This window comes from Chaetodon trifascialis, chromosome 2, assembly GCF_039877785.1.
Source record: "Chaetodon trifascialis isolate fChaTrf1 chromosome 2, fChaTrf1.hap1, whole genome shotgun sequence".
NCBI lineage: Eukaryota > Metazoa > Chordata > Actinopteri > Chaetodontiformes > Chaetodontidae > Chaetodon > Chaetodon trifascialis.
Window position 1 is genome coordinate 8,916,732 of NC_092057.1, and position 15,711 is coordinate 8,932,442.

The 15,711-nt window shown below is 44.4% G+C and overlaps 1 protein-coding gene across 6 annotated transcripts in view; it reads right to left on the bottom strand.

Annotated features, from left to right (window-relative positions):
- The window catches only part of LOC139337856 (mitogen-activated protein kinase kinase kinase kinase 3-like), a 54,043-nt gene that overhangs the window by 10,864 nt on the left and 27,468 nt on the right, over positions 1–15,711 (bottom strand). For 2 of the 6 annotated variants that reach the window (XM_070972662.1, XM_070972699.1), the window contains exons 13-24: positions 12,321–12,393; positions 12,131–12,189; positions 9,731–9,793; positions 8,769–8,830; positions 6,141–6,179; positions 5,812–5,979; positions 4,895–4,949; positions 4,640–4,793; positions 4,146–4,225; positions 3,302–3,343; positions 1,495–1,579; positions 933–1,012 (exon numbers count right to left, since the gene is read on the bottom strand). In XM_070972662.1, coding sequence (XP_070828763.1) covers positions 933–1,012; positions 1,495–1,579; positions 3,302–3,343; positions 4,146–4,225; positions 4,640–4,793; positions 4,895–4,949; positions 5,812–5,979; positions 6,141–6,179; positions 8,769–8,830; positions 9,731–9,793; positions 12,131–12,189; positions 12,321–12,393 — 960 coding nt within the window. Of the gene's footprint in view, positions 1–932; positions 1,178–1,494; positions 1,580–3,301; positions 3,344–4,145; positions 4,226–4,639; positions 4,794–4,894; positions 4,950–5,811; positions 5,980–6,140; positions 6,180–8,768; positions 8,831–9,730; positions 9,794–12,130; positions 12,190–12,320; positions 12,394–15,711 lie in introns of all 6 variants that reach the window. The other 4 variants (XM_070972671.1, XM_070972653.1, XM_070972690.1 and 1 more) reach the window with 3 other exon arrangements.

Sequence of the window (15,711 nt, forward strand, 5' to 3'; positions counted from 1 at the left end):
AGATACAAACCAACCAGCCTCAGATCCTGAACTGAACTCTGCTGCAGAGTCCTGGTCTGGACTAAGAGCTACATGAGATCCTGAATCTGGTGCCAGAGCTCCCTCAAACCCTGAGCAGTTGTCCTAATGAAATCTGTCTCACTCCCTGAGTTGCTTCCTTTAAATCCTTGGTTGCTAACCTGGGGGTCCCTTTTTGCTTTTCTGCATTTACCATTTATGCCCACCTGAGCTCCACCCAAACTCCACCTCTTTGCTGGTAGTTTGTCACTGAGCTTCACAGTGACTCTTCAGAAACCCGAGGGTGACATCATGGAGACTGCATCCGTATTTTATACAGTCCGTGCAACTGTCATTTCACTTCCATGTTGTCTATATTTATAATATGGATGTCCTCTGGCACCACATAGTGAACACGGGTAGTGACGCTGGACTCTATGCAAAACAAATGAAAACTCAGAGCCGGGTCAAGTGGTCAGTGTCCAGTAGGAGGGTTGGGGCTGCCGCACCCCACAATGTGAACAAAGGTGCAAGTTCATTGCTGCTTGACGTTTTCACCAGTATTATTTGTCCTGGCAGCAAAGCTAATTGTTGTGTGGTCTAAATTGTCAAAGTTTGAGAAGTTAATTTTCAAGATTGGTTATTAGAGTTGCTGCCTCAGAGGTTGGCCTCTCATGACCCCTGTAGCCCGAGTCAGACCCTGGCAGCATCTCCTGCAGACGATGCAAATGATCGTCGCTCACAAACTGCAGACAAATGTGTCTTGAAGTCGTCTGACATGTTCACACACGAGTCACACATCTGCTGTTTGAGGGTTAGGGTTCGGGTTTTAGAAACAGCTTAGTCTGAATCAGGTGGGTCAGGTGGCTCCAGTGGACCGGGTGAGGACTCGTGGTTGATTAAAGTGAAATAATGTTGAGTTTGCTGTCTCTCACCTGTTCCATACAGTTTTCATGAAGCTCGTTCAGGTTCAGAGTGTAAATCCCCTCCTCAGCTCCGAATATCAGGTACTGATCTGAATACACACAAGTAGTGCTGACAGACTGAGACAATACTTGGAAATACTGCAGTACTGACAGGAACGCTAAATACTGACAGACTGAGGAAGTACTCAGAAATATTAAAATACTAATAAAGACAATACTGAAAGAAACATCAAGCAGTGATGGAACTACAAACACTAAAAGATGAAACACCAGATGATGATAAATAAAGAAAAAAAAACAATGTGAATGTTGCAGCCACAGGAAACAGGAAACATTCAGTGCTTAGTCCCTTCAGAGCAAAAGTTGGAGACGTCATCACTTTTTGTCCTTCAAAATCTTAAACTTAAAATGTATTGCAATGCAATTATAACAGGATACTTGCATAATGTACAACGATGAATAAAAATAAACCTTCCCTTCTGGCTTAGCATCATTAAAGCAGCATTAAAACAGGGGTCAGAGGTCACAGAGAAGAGAGGCGGCAGAGGTCAGAGGTCAGAGGTGAACATACCGCTGGTGTCGGGGCGAATCCAGGAGGCAGCAGAGTGAATCTTCAGAGGACAGCCGTTAAAAACCTTTGAGAAACAAGCTCCCATCTGAAAACAAGGAGGAAACAGGCACAGCTGAGAGTGTGCCTTTGATTTTTGACATTTAGATTTTTTTAAAAAACATGAGCACATCACAAACATATATCACGGATTATGGTCAGCATCACCAAGCAGCACCATCAGTGGACAATCCTCCATGATTGGCAGAGCATACAGCACTAAGAAGGTAAACAACATTTTAAGCAGTGAGGATGAGCAGGGAAAGCCACCAACCACTTTCTAGTCATTTCTCAGTCTCAGTGGGAAAGTCGGTCTTTCCAACTTCCTGAATCTTCAAGGCAGTTATCTACTGTCAGTGGGTTGGTTAGGGGGTGGGTGAGAAATGTACAGTAAATGACACAGATTTCAAAAGGATCCGCAAGAACGTGCTGCACGACTATTCAAATTACTCCCCAAAATAGATACAAAAATGTGACGTTGATTCACCTCATCGTCCCCACAGTTTCTCCAACATGTACAGTCTGTCGCACTGGTCTGTCGCACTAGCTTGTCAGTGGTCTGTCAGTGGTCTGTCAGTGGTCTGTCGCAGTGGTCTGTCAGTGGTCTGTCGCAGTGGTCTGTCAGTGGTCTGTCAGTGGTCTGTCGCAGTGGTCTGTCAGTGGTCTGTCGCAGTGGTCTGTCAGTGGTCTGTCGCAGTGGTCTGTCAGTGGTCTGTCGCAGTGGTTTGTCAGTGGTCTGTCGCAGTGCTCTGTTAGTGGTCTGTCAGTGGTCTGTCGCAGTGGTCTGTCAGTGGTCTGTCGCAGTGGTTTGTCAGTGGTCTGTTGCAGTGGTTTGTAGCTGAGGTCTGTCAGTGGCCTTTCAGCTGTTAGTCCTTTCCTTTTTAGCCCAAAGGACACAATGTCCATGATGTCCATGATGGCCAAACACAGTCTGAAAGAACACTTTTCCACTGTGTGTCAGTTCATCTCAGAGGTCCAGAGATGTTTCTGGATGTTGTTGATATCTGACTTATCTCTGGGTGGTACAGTCTTCACTAGCATTTGTAGATGCAGCGATGAACTGTAATATGTTTAGAGTACGTACATATGTATATGTAGTCATGCTGCCTGAGGCATCAAGGGTCATGGGCATTCAATGTCAGCCTTGTCCGTTCCATAGATTTCTCTGGATTCTCTGAATCTTTTAATGAAGTTTTGTGTTGTACATGGTGAAATCAATAAAGTCCTCACAGTTGTGTGTGTCTATGATCGACTGAGCCTTTCCAGGATGCCCCTTCATACCCAGTCATGATCCTCTCACCTGTTACCAATGAGCCTGTTTACCTGTGGAATGTTCCAAACAGGTGTTTTTGGAGCGTTCCACATCTTTCCCAGTCTGTGAAACGTGTGGCTGCATCAGATTCAATAAGCAGATATTTACAGAAATCAATGAAGCTGATGTGGTCATTAGATACAGTGACAAGCAAAAGTTTGGGCACCTGTGCTCAAAATTTCTTTTACTGAGTTTTACTGTGTGTGTGTGTGTGTGTGTGTGTGTGTGTGTGTGTGTGTAAGTGAGTAAAAGATGACCTGATTTCGTAACAACATGAAGTTAAAAATGAGACACTTTCTTTAATGTTTTATGCAGGATTGTTTTTTTCATTTGCAGATCAGCGTTCATGTCGCTAAGGCGTCAATGTTAGCATAACTAGCAATGTTAGCATGACGTCATTGAAGGTCCTGACAAGTACAGACGGGACAGCCTATCTGCGTGTGTGTGTTGAGGACTTACGTGGACTTTGGGTGTGGGTGGGAGTCCATTGCTGACAGGTTTCTGATGAAGAAACAAACTGATGTCAGAATGAGGTCTGTGTGTCTGACTCATGAGGACTTGTGATAACAGCAACAGGTAGTCAAGACAAAACACTAGTTAATGATAGACAATGAAACTAAATCTCAGGTGAGGAAGTCTACATTCTGACTTTTTAGACACTCATGAACTTTAATAACACCTCATGAAGAGGCTTTAAAAAGCGTCAACATCTTATCATATCTGTATGTGTATGAATATACAGTGCTGTGAAAAAGTATGCCCCCTTAATAAACAAAATCATTATTTAAAAACTGCATTTTGTATTTACTCAGGTTATGTTTGTCTAATACCAAAATTTGTGTGATGATCTGAAACATTTAAGTGTGACAAATATGCAAAATAGTAAGAAATCAGGAAGGGGGCAAATACTTTTTCACAGCACTATAATATATTCATACTGTCATGTGATAGATTAAAACATTCAATAAAATTAAAAGAACACGAGTTTCCTTCTGTAGATGCAGCCTGATTTCCTTCACAGGATCAATAAAGTTTGGCCGAATGATGTGATGAGCACTAACAGATGCAGAAGCAGCAGATATGTGAGAGATCAATTCATGTTTCCATCCACAGCTGAGACTCAGTGGAGGAAAGTGATCCTGGTCGTCATGCTGAGATATAGAAACAGAGCCTTCATCATGTGTCCGTCCTGTTTGTTGACCTCATCATCATCATACGATGCTGGTTTCTGTGTTTTTCTGATTGACCTCTGCTCCCTGCTGCTGCACCTCATGTCACAAAGATGAATCACAGTTTGTCTTACTGGAGGATCCTCCTTGTTTTTCCTGCTGTGGACAGCAGGGGGCGCGGGAGGCTGCAGATCAGAGGACGATGGGACGTTCCCTGCCGGCACAGAGAGAGAGAGAGAGAGATCAGATTGGAGAGGCAGTTGGACGCATGTGAGGTGTGCAGGTATGGAGGGCGTGTAGCAGGTTTCAAACAGGTGTCCATGATGTGTCAATGGCACTAGTCATGAAGTGGAGCTGCTGGTTCTCATCTTAAAGATCCTTTAGTGGATCTTCTCAATCTGAACTCAGAACTCGGGATTCTGCTGGATGATGTGAGCACAGGTTTGTCTTCCCAACACACTGTTTCTTTCAGTCTAAATACTACAATACCCATGAGCATCAGTTGCTGCTGAGAAGAAACCAGAATCTGGTTGAAACAGCTGAATATTTAATCCACTTTGGACAAAGCTCGCTGTAATAAGAGCAGTGATGACATGACCAGAGTTCTTGGTTCAGAATAAAGTCTCACCCAGGCTGCTGAGTCTGTGGGGGGTCAGTTTGGGGGGCGGAGGTCTGGGGGGACCCTGGGTGGCTGAGCGGGCAGGGCTTTCTAACACAGGATGACGCTTTATGGTACCCTGGTCCTGGTTGCTGTGGTGATTGTCAGACGGTGGGGGGCCATCCTGAAGAGGGGTGGGTGCAAAGACATGAGATGCCGGTTCTGACAGAAATGAACCAAACAGAGAGAAAGACAGAAAGATCGAGGACAGGTGAGAGGACACACCTGAGGGGGAGGAGCCTCAGGAGGAGGGCTGGGCCGCAGAGTCGAGTCTTTTATTCTGAAGAGACACAGAGACAACTTGCTGTACCTGACGTCCATTTTTGCTCCCAGTGCAGAGTCAGCGAGTCATTTCCCATAGACCCCCACGTTAAAAAGTCGACTTCAGAGCAGAAAGAAACACAGCCTGGTACAAAACAGTCTGGGTCTAAAACAACCATAAACTTTTAGACAATTCACTCATTTAAATGATATTAAGGCTTAAAGTTATGGAAAATTATGACCATGACCACTTTGAGTGGCAGCTTGCTGCTAGATTTCAGAAACCAGCCTTCATTCGACCTCAGCTCCGCCCACACTCCACCTCTATGGCCATGTTTGAAGTAAGCCATAGTTTGGTGGAATCAGGCACTGACCGGCGATGACCGGAGTCACTGAGCTCCACCATGACTCTTCAGAAGCCTGCCGGTGACGTGGGAGCGGCGGCCATGTTTGATACGGTCTGAGGTTGGAGTGATATCATCTGAAACTGGTTTGAATGTCCTCCATGAGCTGCTGCAGCTCCACCTGCTGACCATGTTGGTGAGGGGTCCTGTATGTATGTTGTGCCTTAAATTCCCCCCGGGGATGAATAGAGTATAATGTATTTATCAATATAGCCCGACATGTTTGCCATTAATTGTCTGATCTGTGATGAAAACATGTGTTATTTAATATTGGGACAATTGCTGTAGGCCTACTGCCTATATTAAATTTTTTTTTTTTTTTTAAATAGTGGCCCACACTACTTCGCAAAAGTCCACCCTGTTGAAAAATCCTGGCTACACCACTGTAACCCACAAGGACCTCCCTCTTAACTCTTAACTCTTTGTTCCACACTCAGCCAGTCTAAACACCTGAACAGGTGTTTTCATCACACTCACTGCTGCATGTCACTGTCGTCTCCATCATCCTCTTGGTGATTGGAAGCATTAGAGACACCTGATTGGTCAGATTCCTCCTGTCCTTCCACACAGCTGTCACCATCTTTATCTTCATCTTCATCTTCATCCTCACCTGCAGCTTCGTCATCCAGGTGAGTCTCATGAACCCTGGAGGGAAAATATTTAACACCTGAATATTTCTGACCTGAATGTGTTAGGGTTAGGGTTATTAACCTCTACACTCCAGATTCATTTACACTATTTATCAATTAAATTTATTATCTGAACGATGTCACACCTGTCTGTGGAAGGAGGGGGAGGGCCTTAACCTTTGCCTAAGTTTGTCTTCCACAGACTTCAAGAGGCTCCTGATTGGACGGTTTGCAGCCAAAGAAGGAAGAAAACACAACAAACAGAGTCTGAGAGATACTAATCAATCACTGTGATCACTGATTACTGTTACCTGAGGGTGTTGTGTTATCTTATCTTATCTTATCTTATCTTTCAGGGAGCTATCAGTTATCAGACAGAATAGGAGAGGAGGAGGCGCTTTAGCCATGTTTGTGTGTGATGACATTGACCTGGGTGAATCTCCATCATTATATGTTGATTTAAGCTCAAAGCTGAGTTATCAGTGCACGTTATTTCATTCAGCCACCAAGATATTCTTCAGTGTTTCTGGAGAAGTTCTCAGAGATGATCACACTTGGTATCTTCAGACATGACAGATCAATCCTGAGTGGAGACCTGAACTCTCATATCAACAGAAAGACTGAACCCTAAAGCTGTGGAGCTCATGAATTTACTGGACAGCTCTGAACTTATCCAACATGTGAATAAAGCCTCATCAGCCTGGTCACATTCTGGTTTGGTAATAACAGCAGGGTAAAACACAGACAATGTTTCAGGAGTAGAAGCACCTGTTTCTGATCCTCACCGTGTGTTTTTGATGCCAAACTAATCTTAAAGACTAAAAGGGAATTTTGAGCCCAAAAGAGATTCCTGGATGACAAGACTGAAGAAAAGTTTGGCAATATGAGATCATTAGAGTCTCACAGCTGACTGCTCTGTGATGACACCTGCTCTAAAACTGTTGCTCCATTAAAGGTTAAAAGAGGTGGACGGACAGAATGTCCTCATGGTCAAACAATAGCAGTGTTCATGAGAGGAAGACAATCTGAAAGATGGGCTCACAGTTCACTGTCATATATACAAAGAAGTCTGACTGTCTGTGACAGAGCAACACGTCTGACAGGAAAGGATCACTTTCCCATGATGATTACAGAGGAGAATGCTGGGAACTATTGAGCAGCTGCTCAGTGCTGCCCCCACCTGTCCACAGGTATCTGCACAGACCTGTGAAGAACCTGCAGCCTTCTTCAACGACAGAACAACCTCAATCAGAGGCAGCACGAGCTCAACAAACCCTGTCAAACAGATGGAATCATGGGAAAATTCACCTGTATCACATTAACTGAGCTCTGCAAGACTGTCAGAGTCCAACTCGTCCACCTCATGTGTCCACCCTGAACCTGCAACATTTTAAAGCAGCTGTTTGACAGTTTCAAATCATGCCCTGCCTGCCTGATGACCTCATCACCTGCCTGATGACATCACCTGCCTGATGACCTCATAATCTGCCTGATGACATCACCTGCCTGATGACATCACCTGTCTGCTCTCTGTGTTTTGTGCAAAGAGAAGAAGCCTCAGAGTTGTGTTACCCTCAGTGTGGAGGCTGAAGGTCAAAGGTCAGAGGTTAGTGTATTGAGACAGCAGAAGAAGAGAACGTGGTGGTGACCTGAGCTCGGGACAATCAGTGGAAATATCAGTCATCCACTTAAAACCATCCAGAGCTGCATTTTCTTCACCGTTAGCAAATATTCCAAAGTGCTCAAATGCAGTGTGTTTAAATTTTCATCAGCACCACCGCTGCTCTGTGTGCACCCCCACCTCCACCTTCCTCCACCCCCCTCTGAGGGGAGTGATAAATTATTCAGACAGAGCTGAGGTCGACACTCAAACATACTGATGGAGGAGAGAAACACACTGCAGCTCTCGACGCCAGCACTCAGCTTCTTTACATTAAATAACAGACGTCAGTGTCTATTGCTCAGCAGCCCTTTTATCAGGGAGCGTTCACATGTTTTGTTGGGTTCATGTCCACCAGCAGGTCTTTATATATACATACAGTTGGACACCCCCCCTCCAGATCTGGGCTGTGAGGTGATTCTGTGATTCTGGTGCAGTGGTCACAGGGAGTATGGCAGCTTCCAGCAGCATCATGTGACCATCATGAGATCAAATTGATCCACAGAGCAGAGCAAACACTCTGAACTCTGCATAATCAGTTTGATCCGCTCAGTCCAAAAACATTCCAGTCCAGAAGAGTTGTATCATTTCAACGCTTTCATGTTCACAGGGAACAAACAGGAAGTCTGTGCGGAGCATGTGTGGGCCCAAAAACTGCAGTGTGTGAGGAAGCCTGCAGAGGTCTTTCCAGCAGTTACACCCAGTGAGCAGCTTCCACTGGACAAAGTGAGGCGGCATCTTTGAACCCGGTATCTGTGCCTGTGTGTCGATGCAACAGAAAGTGAAACAGACTATGGGAACAGGAGAGGCCAGCTCGCTCAGAGGCTGAAATCAACACAAACTGTCAAAACAGTTTGTGTTTGAACACCTTCACACTATCAGCTCATTGAAGAACGAGGAGGCAACATTCACACTGTAGCATGAGGACCCTCACAATCACATGGGATCAGAGGTGGAAACACATTTTCATCTTGTGGTTATGTCATCTTGTGTATGTCATCAAAGTGTCTCCTCCCCATCCACATATGAAGGTATGTTTCATTGACAGTATGAATCATCCTTTAAACATGTTTGATTGGATGTATGATCACCTCTCTGTTGGTGACTATGAAAGGTGTGAGCAGTAGAACTGATCCTCCTCTCACCTGTTTCCACTGAGGATGGATCCTGATCCTGCAGCAGCGTCTTCATCCTCCATCTGCAGCTCCTGCAGGAGACACCACACAGCAGATATAGATTTGGTTTGGTGTTGGGGGGTCGGAGGGTCGGTGGGTCCCGACTTGAAAAGAATATTTTCTGCTCTGACTCTCACATTCATTTACTCCTCCTTTTCCTCTTCACTCCCATGAAAGCCTGCTGTACACACTTCAGCTGGAAGGTTTCAGCATGTGGTGGAAGAAGCTGATTGGTCAGTAGAGCGCTGGCACTGACTCAGCAACTTCCAACTGTGGAAGTCCCAACGGACCAAAACATTGCTGCACTGATCTACATCACTTTACCTCCACATCTTCATCTCCATCACACTGCAGCTGACTTGGTATGGGTATGAAAGGGGCATCCTGGAAAGGCTCAGTTGATCATAAAGGATAGAGCCAGGTTCACCACTTTGTGAACACATGAATGGATGGAGGAGATAAACACATGAAGCTGCTGTCAGTGAACACAGTTTGATTATTGATGATTGATTCTGGCTTGATTGATGTTTTACAGAATCCAGACTTTGTTGGACTGGTTGTAAGAATCTGTTTGTTGGATGAAACACCTCCATAAAAACATCTGTGTATCATGTTTTCATGGATTTTTACAGCTGACTGTTTGACACAAGTAAAATCACGCTAACTAAAGTTGAACGTCACATCAGCAGCTTCATTCACTTTGATTTCCTTTGTTCTCTTTGAAGCTGTTGGAAACCGGATTTCAGCGTTTGGCATTTTAAAATATACATAAACTGGTTCTGATGGAGACACTGACGCACCTCTGCTAGTCATTTATGGCAGCTGAAATTTGCTGTATTGCTAACAGCTATAAAGTAATAATAACAATTCTAATAATAATTACCTCAGTTAGCCATCACTGTGTATGTATCAGTAAGAGGTGGAATAAATACCAGGTTGGATTTGGCGGTGTAGTAGAGCTCCTCCTCACAGTCCAGGAAACGATCCGAGTCAGACTGTAAATCAAGAGGAAAACCCGCTGAGTCATCACAGAGAAAATCTGCAGAGTCATCACAGAAAGACAGAAGATGGCTGTAAGTAAATAAGTAATGGTTTATTTCTATAGCACTTTTCAAAGCACACAGAAAGTGCTTCACACGCACAGAAATATTAAAAATCAGTAAATACATCAGTTAAAAATACAATATAATTTAAAACACAGCACAAAAAACACAGATCAGACAATAAAAGCAACAAAAAACAAAGCCCAGAGTGGAGCTCTACAAAAAGGCTTGCCTATAAAAATAAGTTTTTGATGCTGCTTGAAAAAGTCCAAAGATTCAGCAGATCTGATAGATGAGGGAGATGATTCCAGAGGGTTGGAGCTTAAACAGCAAAGACATGATCACCTTTTGTTTTGCATCTCCAGAGCTGGAGATGGATAAAAGGTCGAGAAGTGGAATACGTGATGAGCAGCTCAGAAATACGACTGGGGGTCATGCAGAGGCTTATATGTAGTCAACAGGATCCTGGTGTTTACTCTAAATCTTGAAGGAAGCCAATGGAGGGAAGTAAGAATGAGGGTAATGTGCAACCGTCAACGGGTTCTAATTAACAGCCTGACAGCTGCATTCTGAATGTTTTTAGAGCACCTTGACTGAATTACAATAATCAATGAGGAGAAAATGAACGTGTGAATCAATAGTTCAACATCTGTTGAAGACAACACACATCTGATCACGTCTGTGATGTCTCTCAGCTGAAGAAAACAGGACTGAACGAGCTCAGAACCATGTCGCTCAAAAGTCCTAAACTGACCACAGATTCTTGGTGGTAGATTTGATATCAGAATGAAATTAACTAATAAACTGACCAACTGTAGAGGAAAAGTTATCAGGATCAATTAAAAGAGTTTCTTTTTCAGGGTTTAGTGAAGGAAGTTCAGACACATCCATCCTTTGGTGGCAGCTAAGCCATTATGGAGGAGGACGTTTGGTTCAGGTTATTGTGTTAAGCAGAGAAATTGATCTGTGTATCATCAGTGAAACAGTGATATGATTTCTCCTGAAAGCAGCTGAAGAAATGACCTGGAGGAAGCAGGTCCAATGTAAACAGGAATGGTCCAAGGACCGACCCCTGAGGGACACCACACAGCAGGAGCTGAGGAGGACACACTGAAACCACTTTACAGCTGAACCAGAGATGAACACAGTTATGCAGCCTATTAAATCATCAATCTATCAAGATGGATGGAATCAAAGGCAGCAGTCAGATCTGGTAGGATGAGGATGGAGGATTGACCTTCACCTTCGTCTGCACGTATAAGAATGTCATCGGTTAGTCTTAGTGAAGCTGCCTCAGTGCTTCTGACTAAAGTCAGAGATTTTGTGGCTATCAATCAACTTTAGGACTTGGTCAGGATTCTGGATAAGGAGGGTAGCTTGGAGACTGGTCTGTAGTTCTCTATCTGGTCTGAGTCTAGAGGGGGTTTACAAGAAGTCTCTGATCACTGGTGATTTAAAACAGTCAGGGACACACCCAGATGTCAGACAGCAGGCTGGGACCTCAGACAGCAAAGATGGATTTTAAGAATTTTGTAGGAATTCTATCACTTGGACTAGAAGAGGGACACACATGAGCTGCAGTGTTTCTGAGGATCTGCAGGGAGACAGAAGCAAACACTCAAACAGTGAAGTGGGACGGTTGAATGGTGCGGATGGTAAAGCAGACAATGGAAACCTGGACCTCAGACCATTGATCTGCCTACAACAAACGATCAGAACTGCTCACTGTCAACAGATGAGATGAGGCGAGAATGGCAGGAGGAGTATTTACAAGCTGCTTAATGTGCTAAACAGGAAACTTGGGTTGTGCTTATTACTATTAATGAAACCAGAGAAGTAGGCAGCTCACACATCTTCAAAGTCATGGGTTAAACAGAGAGCAGGACAATTGGCCAGATGAGAACAGTAGCTGGAGAGAGTGGATTATATGTTTCTGGGTTATTGTAGTTGGTAGTAAAGGTGCATCAAAGCTAATACATTGATGGTCAGAGACAAAGTCAGTCTGTTTCAGGGAATTCAGAGACATGTCCAAAGTAAAAACTAAATCAAGAGTGAGATGTTTAGAGTTCAAAAAGCAGAGTCCTGGTTCAAAAGGCAGCAAGTTGTCAACAAAGGGGACATTTAGTTACGATGAAGACTGAGGTTTAGGTTCGAGTAAGTCTCCAAGAAATGAATGTAAGTCTGTGAGTGTGTGTGTGTGTGAGTGTGTGTGTGTGTGTGTGTGTGTGTGTGTGTGTGTGTGTGTGTGTGTGTGTGTGTGTGTGTGTGTGTGTGTGTGTGTGTGTGTACCTCTTCATGATGAGCTTCAGTCTCTTTCCTCAGAGGAGGATCAAACTTCATCTGATCGACTGAAAGAAAAAAGATGATTAAACTTCATCATCATCATCATCATCATCATCATCATCATCATCATCATCATCATCATCATCATCATCATCATCATCATCATCGTCATCATCAGACAGAAAGGTAAACTTACAGTTGATCTCAGACAGAGTTTTTCCTTCTCTGGTGTTTCCAGACAGGATCCTCTGAGGAACAGAGACAACCTGCTGACAGACAGAGAGGAAGTCACGAATGTAATCCAGTCTACAGACGTTCTTCTTCTCCGTCACCAGAGAAGAGCTCAGGAACATCAGAGAAACAGATCCAGCAGATTCACTTCCCACTGCTAGCGTGTTTTCAGTGGAACTACTGGACGTTCTGGTCAAAGGTGCCTACATCTTCGTCCATGCAGTGAGACACTGGAGGACAGGGAAAGGCGATGGCTCTGCTGCTGTCAATTTCATACACAGCTAACAGGAATATTTCTTTCATTGGAAACTGATTGGCCGGCCGGCTTCTTCTTTTTAGAGCTGATGGAGACACACAAGGGTGGAGGACTCTGTGGCCGTCGTCATGATGTAACGCTGGTCTCCTCACCTGGATCCTTGTTCATCGACGCTAAACCTTTCCACTCCCTCGTCACTTAGTTTACGATAGCGAAGCTAACCTCAGCCACAAACCCCCCAAATACAGACAGTCTGTTCAACGTCCAATTAGAGACAATAACTGGTGTCTGTCAGTCTGTCCCCTGTGCTGCACTGGGTCACTCTGACCACGTCCTGGTCCACCTGAGTCTGAGACATTAAAGCCTGGTGCGCTGTGAGATGGCTGCAATGACGAGAGCTCTGAGTCAACTCAGCAAAGTGTAGTTTTACTTTTTAATACTGGTTGTTTTTGTGCACTTGGTGCTGTCACATATTCAGTATGATTGACACACACTTCTTGCGACTTTCAGCCAGTGTGAACTTAAAGTCGACTTTTGACACCGTGGACGACATGCTCCCCTGGGTCTTCTGTCCCCAGCACACTGGGGATACGTGCAGAGCCCAACGGAGAAGCAACAAACTCCCTCTGCTTGCTAATGTTCAGTCCTTGGACAACAAGCTAGACGAGCTGCTCGCATGGATTAAACACCAACGGGCCATGAGCAGCTGCTGTGTTCTGGCTTTCACAGTGACATGGCTGGAGCCCAGCATGCCTGACTACACTGTCATGTCGGCGGGTTTCTCCACCTGCTGGAAGGACAGAACGCAGGACTCAGGCAAGTCGAGAGGAGGAGGTGTGTGAAGGAGAGCCTTGTTGCTGCTGTGGGGCTGAGAGCAGCAGACAAAGTCCAACTGTCCAAAGTGTCCGTTTGTCTGAATAATTCACAGAGATGAAGGAGAAGCTGATGTGAAGCTCAGTGACAGAAAGTGTCCGTGTGGTCTGAGCTTCATGGTGGACGTTACCAAAAACTCTGAGCTGGAGCTGAAGCTCCAGCAGCTTCTCAGTTCTCTGCTGTCACAAGAGAAACACGAGAAGAGGAAACACTGAGCATGTTCCTGCTCTGAAGAACAGAAGCTCTGACGTCTGAACCTGCTGCTGAGGTGAAACTCTGTCAGGTGTTTGGTGAGAAGTTTCAGGACATGAAGAGTCAACAAAAGGAAATTGACATGTTTTCTGTTTAAGGTGGAACCAGCTGATGTTTCTGACAACCTGCTGCTGAGAGCAGCTCTGTTCAACACTGACTCAAGACTGACTGACCTAAACCTGGACAACCAGCTGTAAGCATCATCACCATTACCATCATCATCATCATCATTATTATCATCATCATCATCATCATCATCATCATCATCATCATCATCATCATCATCATCATCATCATCACTGCCTTCTGACATCAAAGGCTTCATCAATGACAAGCAGTTTCCGCCATCACAGAGGTTAGTGTGATATACAGTATGTGTTCATTAAGTGGGCGTTAGAGTATCAGTGGTGAGATGATATTTTTCTAGAGTACTGGCTGTTCAACTGTATAGAGATGATTTATTCAGAGTGCCCTTGTCCACTCAGCAGAGGACACTTCACATCAAACAGCAAACTGACATGTGAAGTGACAGCTGCAGATACTAAATGGAGTCTGAGAGTCGTCCTTCAGTCATGTGACGGGATGAAAGCGCCGTCGGACGGTTGAGAGCAGGTCGAGGTCAAACACACAGACACACTGAGACTCTGTTTACCTGTCAGCTGCAGGTGTTCACTGTTAATAACCTCACGTTTTCTTATGTATCTGTGATAAACGTGAAATGTTTGGAGACTAAATGTGACCGTGGCCATCATCACCATCAGCAGAGCAGCTTCAGCAGACTTCTGAACAGCTTCTGCTTGTTTAAAGAAGTGCAGCCGAAGGGTTCATTAACGAAACATCTCATTTCCCGACCTGAGATCTGTTTCTGTTGAATAACTGATAGCTTTTAAAAAACATCACTAATGTGTCAATCAATAAGTTTTATTGTTTCCTCTCAGGTGCCTGGGGACAGCAGATGGAAATTAAATCTGCTCCAAAGCATCGTCTCTTTTCTCAGATTAATGTGTTTACAACATGGTTCCTGATATCAATAAATTTCACAAATTAATAAATTAAATTAAAAACAAACTAAAATAGATCACTTTGTTCAAGTGACAGCTTCTGATTTTACATTTTTTTCAACTAAATACCAATCTGCAGCTCACGGAGTTTCATCTGAGCTGAATCTCAAACATCTTTCCCATCAGAGTTTCATCAGAGTTTCATCAGAGTTTCATCAGAGTTTCATCAGATGGAGGACTTTACATTAAAGGGACAGTCCACTGCACTGCAGGAAGACTTCCTGCTGGCCCATGTGGAAACACACATCTTGAATGTCTCTTTAACAGAAGAATGAGGCATGTTTCCGTCGGTCAGACCGGCACCTTACACAATAAGAGCCTTCTGTGAATTTAACAGGAAAAGCTGTTTTATGCCTGAAGACATGACAGGACGAGGACAGTGCTTTTTGGGAAAACCAACTTCAAGCTAACACAAAGCCAAACAAGATTAAGTCAAACCAAACTCCAAACAAACTCAAACTAAAGCCCAAACCAACAGTGAAACAGCACAAACATGTCGCCCAGCATCAGTAATCTTCAGTATAAGTGACCCTTTGTTAAACAGCAGCTGTCCATTCAGAGCTCAGTAACTGGAACCATGCACCAGCGGCCGTGTCAGCTTTCCATATCTCTACGTGTTGATGTGGTGTGCACTGGGCTCTAGATGTGCAATGATCAGTACTTCAGGACGTTGGTGGGTGGCATCTTTGTAGACTGTCAAAAACCTGAAACACGTGTGAGGAACCATTAAACTTTGTTTTTATCTGCTCGTATGGAAGCTGCAAATGTTAGCATGTATGGCTAACTGCCATAGACCTTAAGGTGGTAACTAAGCGTTGTGTCCAAAGGCAATGCACGTTATCAGCTTTCTACATGATTGTACAGGTTCCAGGGCGTACACGTCTGCTGCCTGTGGATCGACTGTCGGCCAACAT